General features: G+C 29.4%; 1 protein-coding gene across 1 annotated transcript in view; it reads right to left on the bottom strand.

The window, feature by feature from the left end:
* LOC118179278 (programmed cell death 6-interacting protein-like) overlaps positions 1-12560 on the bottom strand; it is a 117187-nt gene that overhangs the window by 36212 nt on the left and 68415 nt on the right. The window contains exon 8 of the mRNA XM_085811905.1: positions 787-1009. Within this exon, the coding sequence (XP_085668031.1) occupies positions 787-1009 (223 nt within the window). The remainder of the gene's footprint in view (positions 1-786; positions 1010-12560) is intronic.

The raw sequence follows: 12560 nt of genomic DNA, 5'->3' as shown, positions 1-12560 counted from the left end.
TCATTCATGACACGTAATTTTACTGTCTTAATGCTTGTCAAGCAATGCCTTGGTCAGCTTCACAAAATCTGCCTCCCACAAAGCAAATTTCGGGAATGGTGGGAAAGTCCCACAAACCATCCAAGAATATCAGTGAATAAACCTCACAGACGGAAAATAATTTGAGAAGAAATCACCAAATTTGTAAGCACTGGATAACAGCTTACCATATCAGAGTGGACTAACACTTTAGTGATCTGCTGACTTTCCATGGCCCTTTCTCTTGAATAAATCATTCAGTTTGCATTTTTTTTTTTTATACATGCATATCACACCTATCAATTTTTGACTCAACTGAATAACTTCTTGGTGCATCAATTTCTACATCTCAATGAATTATAAAACTTAGTAAAATTTACAAGGAAGTTAAAATTTTTGATAACCTAAATTACATTTATTATTTTCCAATAAGTAATAAATGAAAAAATACATTTATTACTGTTTTTAGAATAATATAAAAAGAAAAAAGGGCACTTCTAAACCTATACACTAATAGAGAGGAAAATAAACTCGTTTATGATTTCTGGTAATAAACTACTATTACCTAATACTGCAGGGAAAACTCACAATTCATAAATTAACTGTGGCTAAATTTAAGTGGTTTTTCCAAAATTTTAAGAGAATGTCAAATTTGGTTCATGTAATTATAAACTAACTTTACTTTTTAAAGACTTACAAAACTTTTACATAAGAGGAATAAAAAGAAAAAAAAAAAAAAATACCAGTAATAGAGTTATATGATTTTACCTTGAGAATTTGGATTCAATTTTTCACCAGGAAGAATGGGTTTTGCCAATGCAGCTTTCCCAATAGGTGGCAATGATTTATGGTCTGGAATGCGTGCATGGTAAATGAAATCATTGTCTTTTTTGGCTTCTTCATAATTGTGAGTTATTCGGGCCTGGTAATCTCTTAAGTCAGAAGTCAAAATACCTTTAGTTTCAGTAACTTTCATCAAATCCAAAGCTTTCTATAAAAATTAAATATATATATTTTTAAAACTTTTATACAATTTCAAAAGTAGTCCATAATATTAGTGTACATATGACATGACAAAAGAATTTTAATAAAACTACACAAAAAGTAAATAAATAAAATAAAAATTTTTTTTAAAAATCTGAAAGTCTTCAGATTTTACATTACGCCTAAAGGCACATTTTTTTCATGTTTTGTGTGTTACCTTTATTTATTAATTATCATATTCTTTACACTTAAACCATAAAATTCAATTCAACAGCAGTATCGCAAATGACTTTAATGAGCATATCTTTAGAATTTCTGATAGACACAAAGTTCGTACACATTTCCACACACAAAAATTAAGTACCTTTAAGGACTTTTAAGGACCATTAATGAAAAAAATTAAAGACCTATGAGCAAATCAGAACTGAATAAATTGAATTAAAAATATTATCAATGCCAGAATTTCACTTTGGTAATATCATCCTAAAAAAAATAGATCCATAAGTAGGAAGCATTATTATTAAACGTAACTTAATAAACATAATTATTAATAAGCTTGAGAATAAAATAAATTTTATGAAATTTATACAGTAGCATTAAATATTTTACACTCATAATAATTGGACATATTTGAAAGAAGATAAGTGACATTTAATTTATGTTTTACTAACAGTTTTATGTCGATTTTTTTTATGTCTCATTTTGTCACATACTTGCTTAGTCTAGAGCTTTAGTAAATAGCAGGCAGATTTTATGTCAAGCAGCATAGATTAAAATGAGAAGTAAAATCATAATGAGCATGATTCAAAACAAAAGACTGGCTGTTGTCACCGGTGCTGCTTCCCTAGAGAGAGACCTGCTGATCAGAATAAATCTGAAAGGCCTGATGTAGGCATGATTGGCAAGTTTTGAAAGTTAGTTGGTCTCTGCCTCATGCAGATAGTATTGAAGCGTCGTGTAGAGTTTCAGGGGTTGTAACTCAGTTAATATACTTTAATGCTCCAATGAGCCTCTAAGGCTGTGTTCAGACGAGGGCATAATGGGCATAAGTGGTTAAAGCTGAGCTGCGTTGCCAAGGCAACCAGTCTGTGCTACGTCACATAATCTAGTTTAAGACTCGTGGCACAAGGTTCCAAGTTTTCAACTTTACGCCGAGTTTGGGATAAGCATCAACCAATCACAGCGAAGCTAAAACAAAGTGGCTTTCTTCAGATGATTTCACTGTCACATCAAAGGCGACATTTTTTTTAATATGGAGCACATCGTATCCAAATGAGTTGTAATCGTATCCGAACGAAATAAGGAGTTGATCTCGCAAGAAATCTACGATGATGACATGCCTTTTTTAATGAAAAATAAATAATAATAATTGAAATAAATTGAAAAATATGGATGAAACTCGTAAAGCAAAAGTTAAGCTCAGGTAGATGATTGATCCCATCCATTATTTTTCATTTTATTGTGAAAAGTCTTTAAAAAATGCATGCTTCAAAAAAAATTTTTTTTCAGTGTAAATTATTATTATTACTTTCCGTTTATTATTTTTGTAAAAATTAATACTATCATTTTCTTCCTATTTAATTATTTTTGTATTTAAGAATAAATTTATTGAAAAAGCTGGAAATATTGTATTGCTATTCGCTTCAAATGCTGATTTTCGTTTCAAACAAACTTCATGAATTAATTTTACTAAAACATCAAATCAATATCAAGAATCTGCCCCCCCCTTTTTTTACAGTAAAAATATTACTTTTTTTTTTAAAAAGAAAAAAATATTTTCACTTACTTAACAATAGTCACAATAGTCAATTTAATGGTGTAAGCTTTGTATAAGTAATAAAAGATTAATCTTTTGAGAAAATGCTCTTATGAATTCCAAGAAGGAAAAGAAATGTAGTGAAATATCCTTAAAATAATAGTCAACAGTCTAGACAGTTTTGTCTAGAATGTTCTATGTTCTGTCTCTGTCTATGTTCTGTTCTGTTTTTTAATTACCTTCTTCCATGAAAGGAATTTACTTTTAATGAAACTGAATAGCACACATGGACTATAATTTAATGAATAGTATTTGTTATTATTATTCATTCTTTATTACTATCATTTGAATGGAATTTTGATCATTAAATTCATGCTATTTCTCTGGTAGAAATTTCTGGATAAGGTATGAATGTTTATAATTTTGTTTTATTTGAAGACTTGGGTATCTAAAATTTGTCAAGGTGAAATTACTTTTGAGATATTGGTCGTAAATAGAAATGGCAGCATATGTTGAATTAAACTCTATTTGGTGCTTTAATATGCATGTCTGCCAGTGAGTGAAGAATTGTCATAATCTGTCAGCAAATGAAAAATCATTAAAAGTAATTACTTCTGACAACAGACCTGGATGAAACTTGAGACCTGGATGACCTGGATGAAATCTATGACATCTCACAGCAGAGCAGAGTTTTGAATTTGAATTACTCATATGATGTAAACATACCAGTTTGCAGAATTATCCACATAAAATCCTAAAAGTTAGTGTTTACTATGTACTGTAGTCTCTCGAGTGTAAACTGCTTTTTGTTTTCAGAAAAAGCATATGAAATTTAGGGGTACGGCTTATACATGCAAATTATTAGAAATAGATGTATACAAACAGCTGGCAATGCAGCAAAATGTATTTAATGATTGAGCATAAAATACACTGTTGTGTGTACGTTTCATAGTATTGTACTAGTTGTGGTTGCTGGTTATGGTGACCAGTGGTAGGATACTAGTACTAGTGATAACTGATACTGGTAGTGCAGCCAGCTACTGTAGCGATCGACAGTGACAGTGAATAAGGAGTGCTAAGCACAGAAACATGTTCCTTTTGATTGAAAATTTTAAAAAATAATAATGTATGGTAACTACTGTTTCTGTTTCACATCTGCAAAATGGAAAAATATTATATACAGGCTATCTGCCACTTATCTTCAAGATTTTTTTTTAATTACGCATATTTAGAATATCGTATTTCTCCTAAGAGAAATTATATATAAAAATTGATGAAGGTTTTATATATATAAATATGCATGCATATGTTTATAGTATAGAGAGTACTACAGTACAATGCAGCAATATTCCATACTGATTTGCACAGAAATATGTGCCAACCAAGCATTGGTCTTTCCAAAAAAATATCTCTAGACCATTTCGTTCTTCTTTTCTTACCTTCTTCCGTTGCCTCTTGGCTTATAAGAAGGGCAGATAAAAGAGCATTCTATTGAACCAGTAAAAATTTGTGTTGAGCTGAAAATGCCATGACACAAAATAACGAAAACAAGGAGAGTGAGCACTGGAAATCAATCGAGCTAGAAAACAGCACGCGAAAGGTGTAGACACATCCACACATGTGCAAATTTAGCTTCTCTCATTGGCCACAGCTTAGAGCCCCGTCTCGCAGGTGTGAACGGAACTCCCGTATTTTATGCCCTTATGACTGACTATGCCTCTATGCTCTTTACGTCGCCGTCTGAACGCAGCTTAAAGCACCAGAGGTGATAAGTTTGTTTTGTATTATTTTGATGTATTATTAGATGTGAAGAATAAGTTTTACACGAATTTTTACACTTTTGTGTTTTATCTTGTGACCATGGTAAGCATTAATGAAAGACAATAACTCTCTTTAATATGCAGAGATAATTTTTAAGGGTAAGCAGTTAGTCATAAATAATTATATTAGGTAGTTGCATAACTTTTAATGGATTTACATATAGCCACTATTAAATTTTTATTAAAAAAGCTCTATTAAAATCACAATCTAATAACATTTCACAGTTTAAAATACATGTAATTTATGGCATCGATTCTTAAACGATATTAGGATAATTACACATTAAAAGGTGCAAAACATTTGTGTTCTGTACACTCAACAACAGCAACAACACTCAACAAATTATTTATGCATCTTTTTAATTTGAAACCTTCCCAGACATTTTGGCTAATTTATATCAATATCCTTCTCTTTAAGCATCTTTTCTAACAATTAGAAATTTGTCTCAATACACAAACAAATGTTCTCATTGGTTTCTGCATGTTTTATCTCCTAACGGGTCAACCTCTCCACAATGTATCTATGAGGGTTTACTTGATCTGGTAAAAGTTAAATAGTCCAAAACCCCCAAACAGACATGAAGCAAATTATCGCTATGTCTGAAAATAACTACAGAATCAGACAAAGATTTAAATAAGCCTTTTACTTAGAACTTAGAACATAAAGACATGTTTTTATGCTAACAAAATCAATTACAGCTCGTGGTGATGTAATTAAACAAGAAGAGTCAAATTCAAACGAAAATGTGGACTATATAATTTAATTTTAATTTAAGCGGCTGTCTAAGTGAATTGCATTCTGGTGAGGAAATATAAATAGAAAATTAGAGCAAAGGGTAAAATTATAAACAACTGAGTAATTTACATAATAATAACTGTATATATGTTTGAAGAATAATTTTCTTGTCTCTTTATGTATTCAGTTTCTTTCTTCAATATGTTTCCTTTTCATTGTTAGAATTTTTGGATTTAATTCAAGATTTCTCTTATTCTAAAATTCCTAAATGCATTTAGAATGTAAAAAGATTCAGAAGAAATATCAAATATATATGGTAAGGGCCGGTTATACAGCTGTGTGGCAGAATTTTTAGAATTTAGTGACACATTGAGCAACAGAATCTAGCAATGGCAAAATTTTTTTAATTTAGAGCAGGCCTTGGAAACAGACTTTGGAAAGGCACTAGATAGCAGAATTTAGGATCCAAAGAGATTGCATCAGGTCGGAAAATGCCTAGCGCCAGCCCTGTGTATGATGCATTAAGACATATTAGATGAATCTTTCAATTTGTCAGTTTTCAATGTCTTCATTAATAAAATTTATTAACGAAAAAATTCCTATCTATAATGCCTGTCCATGTGATAAGATAAGAAGCATTTTTGATATTTTCCATGCTTGTGTCTAGAGAAAATAAAGAGAAGATAAACATGTTTAGAAAAAGTTTCTAGTATCATATACATTCAAATATTATGTTTTCATTGTTCTTCCAGACGTTCTCCAAAAAACATTCATCACAAACTTTCTGTAAAATACATAAATTATGTATTAATACCATGGAGACAATTTTCATTTTGTTAAATTTTTCTGGAATCTTCTAGAATTATGAGTCTATAAATCTTGCCTTCAAATCCTTCTAAACTTTTCAAGCTGGAATATCTAAAATCCTAAAAAATTACCCCTACCAATTCTGTAACGGCAGAAACATTTTGGAAAGAAAAAAAAATCAGAGGAAAAAAGAGTAAAATTAATTTTACAGAGAAAACTGATGCATATTCTGGGACAAACTCTTAGCGTGAAACACTCTTACCGTGAAAAAATTAAAAAGAAGACATTTTTAATTAATTACATAGCTATTTCGCTTTTGCTAAGAACTGTTTTGTAAATTGTGCTTTTTACCATTACACCTTGTTTATTTTTCAGATTAAAAATATTGTATAACAAGTGACCAAAATGGAACTTTATAATAGGAATGCCAAAGAAAAAAGTTTTATTTTAATGTTATTTTTTAAATATAATTTCAATATATTGCCATTATTTTAATGAAATTTATCAATGTTACAGTGTTTAAAAAAAAAATCGTAGAAATATTCCCAGATCTCGGATTTAAAAATCTTCTATAGAAACTGATCTTATAATCGCCAAAATATTGATAAGTCACCAAATTTAGAACTGTTTAATACAAGAATTCACATCTCCAAAAGCAAAAAGTTGTTTAAGAGCTCTTCATTAGAAAAACTGAAATAATTTCGAAACATTTCACCATTTATATAATAGAAATAAGAACAAGTTATAATCCATGAAAACATTCAAAAGATAACCATATTTGTCAGTGAATCGCCAAAAATATTCCTTCAAAATGGAAATTCACACTCAAAATGTTAGTTGTAAAAACAGACAGAAATTTCAGCTGATTAAAATTAAGGACCTTCTGCCGACTTTGGCCGAAATTCAGGACTTTTAAGGACCAAAAACCGATTCCAAAAAACCTAAAGACTTTTAAGGACTGTACGAAACCTGTAGACAGTCTCGCGTGCTGGAAATAATTCCCCTCCCACCTGGTACAGTATTGCCGTTGGTCTGCTTTGAAATAATCCAGTTTCTTAATCAAAAACTCATAAATGCTTTACAAAATATGAAACAGATACTAAAAAATTCCAAATTTGGGCTTCCTGATGCCCATACTTGGGTGGAAATATTCAAAATTTGATGGCTCTAAACTATCATTGTTTTATCACAATGCGAGAAACATACATTTATGCAAATTCTTCATTATTTATTTTCCTTAAATATAATACAATGTAATAATATTTGGTGGCAACAATTTGAAAAGTGAAACACCGTTTATAGTGAATTACCACAAAATGCCAAAACAAAAGGCTAGTGCCCTTTGGGCTAACAATATCAAACAAATAAATCTACCTAAATTAGTTGCTATCAAAACGCTAACCATTAATCTGCAATGTTGCCAATGAAGAATTTTTATAAAAAATAATTAAATTAATCATTCTTCAAGTTTCATGCAATCACTAATTTATTTAAATTACTCTTTCTGAGTAACAAATGGTTGCTTATTATTATAAACATATTTTTAATATATTTAGAATTAAATATAAACAAATTTAAAGTTGAAAATAATTACTTAATGACACTCTTGAGTTTAAATTTATGAATATGACATAAGAAAAAGAAGACAGTTCTGTATCTTCTATCGGTGGTTGGCAAACTGATAAACAAATGGTGTTTTCCATGTCTTAAAGTGTGACATAAACTGTTAAAACATTGTTCTAACATATTTATTTTGACAAAAAAGTAAACTTTTTCTGAAACAATGCACCAATATTTTAATTCTGTACATAAATTTAAGCAAAAGTACCAAGTTTAATTTTAAAAAATTGACAAGTGGTGTTTTTACTTCCTTGTACAAAGTAAAAAGGAAGTATTGTAATCGCGAAAAGTTTCAGGCAGCATACTTCAACGAAAATATCCATTTTGACCGCTATCGAATGCAATTTAACGATGTTTTTGCGAGATATCTGTACGTAAGGACAGAATAAAAGACTCTTTTCCTCCAAAAAAATTATAAAACTGCTTTAAAATGAATTCTGAAGAGAATTTTTCGTGGCGTCTGTACGAACGTATGTGCGTACGTATGTATCTCACATAACTCAAAAACGAGTAGCCTCAGAACGTTGAAATTTTGTATATAGGACTGCTATAACATGTAGATGTGCATCTCGTATTTTGGTTGCAATCGGCCGCACCAAACATATATAAATATATTTATATATATATCTACTCTGTTACCCGGCTCAGTGATCTCAGTTTCTTCACTCTTATATTGTACAAATTGTACATATTTTGCTTTAAAAATGATTGAATTATGTTATTTTTATCTTCCGGTTAAGGATTTTATGACTTTAGTAAATCTGTATGCAATATTTTTAGAATTATCAAAAGTTGTTCAAGTGCCGCTAAGCCTAATAATTTTTTTGATGGCAGCCGTTGCTTGTTTACATTTGAAACAGGAGACTAGTGGATTTGTTGCCAATCTAGAGAAACTTAGCTTCGCAACAACAAAGATAACACATTCATTTATTATTGCCAATTAAGTCATGCTTAATTCTTTCTGGAATTTTTTTGAGGAAAAAAGTGTTTAACATTTACTTCGTAATTTTTAATATAGATATTTTGAGTTTTTATGTATTTTTGCCTTCTCGCGAAGTGAGAACTGAATTAATTAAATGAGAAATACTCAATCGTCTGTGAAAAACTGTTGCTTTTTTGTTTTGTTTGCTTAATTTCTTTTATACATCGTTCTAGCTTTATTATAGTATTTGAACAGAACATGTGGCAATGATTAGATAATTCTTTAAATGATGTAAATTTTGTGCTTTCTGAGTTATAATATGAACAAAATATAATACTGTTAAGTGAACCTAGCGCCAGAATGTTGCTATGGTAAACAAATAGAGTGAATTTTATAGAATACATTTATTCTAGTGTGGTTTATGCGCTGTCGGCGAAGTAGATTTAATTCAATCCAATAAGTTTAAATGAAATGCAAGAAAAAATGCGTATAATTTAATGTTCCATACAAGGAAGCCATGTGGTGTACACATCAGATTTTTTTTAAACATAGCACTGAAAATTTTAGCTCTATGATATTAACACTGAATTTAGTTCATATTTGTTAACAGCACTTTTCCAATTAAATTTTATTGACTTCTATAATTTCACTAAATCCAACCAAAATTCAGGTGACAATAATACAAAGATCTAGGAAATAAATTATGCTTTTTTGTATTTTTCAGATTTATTATAACAGCATCTCTCTCAATCTTTTCCTTCCCCCCCCCCTCCAAAAAAATTAAGATGAACTTTTTTTACCTTTTTTTTCTGTATTTGTTTTGATTTTTTTCCTGTGTATGTTTTGATTTAATGTTTTTGACTGCTCTCTTTCTTTAATTTTTTAAAGACTGTTTCAAGAATGAAACCATCAGAAATCACGAAAAAGATAAAATTTAGTAAAGAGACATAAAAACCTGAAAAAAAAATTATAAAACAAAAAAATTTGGACGAAAGAAAAAGTTTTGGAGAAAGAATGTCTACAATCAAAACAAAGGAAAAGAAATAAGGGAAAATATACCAATATGTCACTGAAAATGTGTGGCATGGCTTTAACAGAAAAATATTTATTTTACTTTACTCTATATTAGTAGATAAAAAACACGGGTTCTGCCACACGGGGTGTGGGCGTGGTCAATGACGTCACGCAGAGGGCGGGACGAAAGGCAACATCATCACACTAGGAGGCGTGGTCACGGGTGGAGTTGAGTTGTTCGTAGACTGCTGGTTGAGTTGTAGACCTCCTGCTTTTCACTTTTCATTTAAAGTTAGTTTTTTTAAATTGGCAACGGGGTCATGGCGTCCTCTAGGGACGAAAAAAGAAAATAATTTATTTAGGAATTGCTCATGGCGTCCTCTAGGGACGAAAAAAGAAAATAATCTATTTTAGAAGTTTCTTTTTTTTTTTTTTTAAATGTTCTATTATTCAAAATATAGAATTGAACTCTCAAACAAAATATCTCACCAGCTCAGTAGTTTGAAGATTTTAACCACTATTGAAGATTTTAACCACTAAGCTGATGTGATACATTCAGATTCAGGTAAAAAAGCCTATTTAAGAAAATGGAATTTGAATCGACTCATCAATTTATTCTGATACTTTTATCCTTTCTAGTTTTTCATGAAACTTTAACTTATTTCTCAGGTTTTCTGTTTCATAATAACATATTCATTTACTGTCATATTTTTTTTAATACTTAACGTTTCTAATTTATTTGTAATATTTTATTTACACATACTATTTTTTTTCATACCTTTCATAAATTTCAGAATACCTGATTTTTAACTTATACGTTATATTTCACAAACGTTCCCGCACGTGCTGTTTATTTGTTACATTACTTAATTTTAGATGCAATTTCACACTTTTTTTAACGTTATAATGTTCAATATATTCTGAATTTTAACTTCATTTACTTTTTTTAAACCATTCTAGTATTCTATACACACTTTAACTTAGTGGTATGAAATTGTATTTAAAAAGAAACGTTTATTTTTCATGATCTTAGTTCTTTTACGAAATTTTCTACAGAATTTCTAATTTCTTTCACGTGTTTAACAATATCTTCCTTACATTACCGAATATTTTTAAAAAAAACTTAAGTCTATGACTGTTAATTGCTTTTCTTACGTTCATGATTTCCCTTCTGTGTTTATATTTCTTAATTCTAGCTTAACTTATTTATTATAATGTTTTTATTTCTGTCTCATCACTCGTAATTCCAACATTTTATCCCTTTTTATTCATTTTAACGATATGGATTGTTTTCATTTACTCCATATTCAAATATTTCCTTACAATTTTTATAATACTTGTTTTATTCCTCGATCATAATAGATCATCTACAGGTTTTACTCAGAAATTTCCATTCACAACTTTACAGTTTAATACCATTTATGTCTAAATGTATTTCTTTCTCATATAGTTTTATGGTTTTCAAAGTTTCTAACATCATGTTTAGTTTTAAATCCCGATTACCTTTAAGTGTGTTGATAATTTTCATTTCTAATTTTACAACCCCGTTCAGTGTTTCATCCACACATACCAAAATATTTCTTACATTTTCTGATATTTAGTCTATGTCATATTTCAGTACTTCAAATGAATTTACACTGCTCACACTATTATTTTTTCATGTTTTAGAGACACTAACTATACTAATTTTACTATTTTTCCTGCACTAATTGCATCTATGTCAGCACTCATGATAAACTAGCAATTGTTTTGCATCACATGCATAAAGAAATTCTTAAAACCAACTTTTTCAATATCGTACTCAAATTACTGTTTTCCAGATGGGAATTACCAGTATTCTTTGGTTTTACTCTGTTACATCTTTTTAAATTTTAACATCTTACTTTTAATTCTAACATACATCTTTTAAACAGTTTTTTCTTTTAATGATAGCCTTACCTTATTTGTTCAAATTAATTCTTTCATTCACTTTCTTTACTACCTTTCAGTACCTTCATAATTCACTATGCAAACGCAATGTCTTTCACTGACATTCTGTTTAATAATACCACAAGTTTCCTTAATTGACAAAAAGTGAATTATTTCTCATTTCAAAATAGAACTACTATATTTTTGCACAAACATTACCTTTATCCATTCAAGCCACCCCTTAACCTGTAACTGACGTAGCGATAGGAAAGGAGATTCTTATCATATGCTCTTTCGACATTTGAGGTTTCTAGAACTTCTTTGACAAGTATATCAATACCATCAGAAAATATACTTAACACTTTTACCCAGTTTAAAGGCAACATACTGTTATAAGAATGGTTTTAGTTAAATTTATAACACAAATAAACACATTTTGTGCTAAATAGGCATAAACATTTAGATTCAGAATATTTCTTTTTAATCCGATGTAAGACTTGAATTTCATTCATGATACGGATTGTCTGTTGATTTTCTTTTTGTTTACCTTACACTAATAGAAAATTTTTATTTTACAAGTTCAGCTTTTAATGAAATAGAAATAAAAACTACGATACACCTGCTGTTTTTAAGAAAAGGAACTTTGATATATTTCTGGAAATGTAAATGCTTTTAGAGTTTTCTTTCAATAACGTTGATTTTCATTACTTTACTAACTTCAATAATTCTCTTATTAGCTAATATGAATGAAAGAAGATTGTCAAAAATGTGACACAGTATAATTCTTACGAACATACGTACCTTTACCAGCATACAGATATTACCGATTGAAATGAAAAAAGATACAGATATTTTACTCCAATCTACATTAAATTTAAAAAATATTTAAACTTTCATACATTCCAAAGAATAAACGAAAACTCAATAGATATTGTCATGTTTGTATATATGAGATAAAAGTTTTATGAATGGTAT

This window comes from Stegodyphus dumicola, chromosome 2, assembly GCF_044657685.1.
Source record: "Stegodyphus dumicola isolate Sdum_Otavi_A_Nest chromosome 2, ASM4465768v1".
Taxonomy (NCBI): Eukaryota; Metazoa; Arthropoda; class Arachnida; order Araneae; family Eresidae; genus Stegodyphus; species Stegodyphus dumicola.
This window is presented reverse-complemented; position numbering and strand designations above follow the sequence as displayed.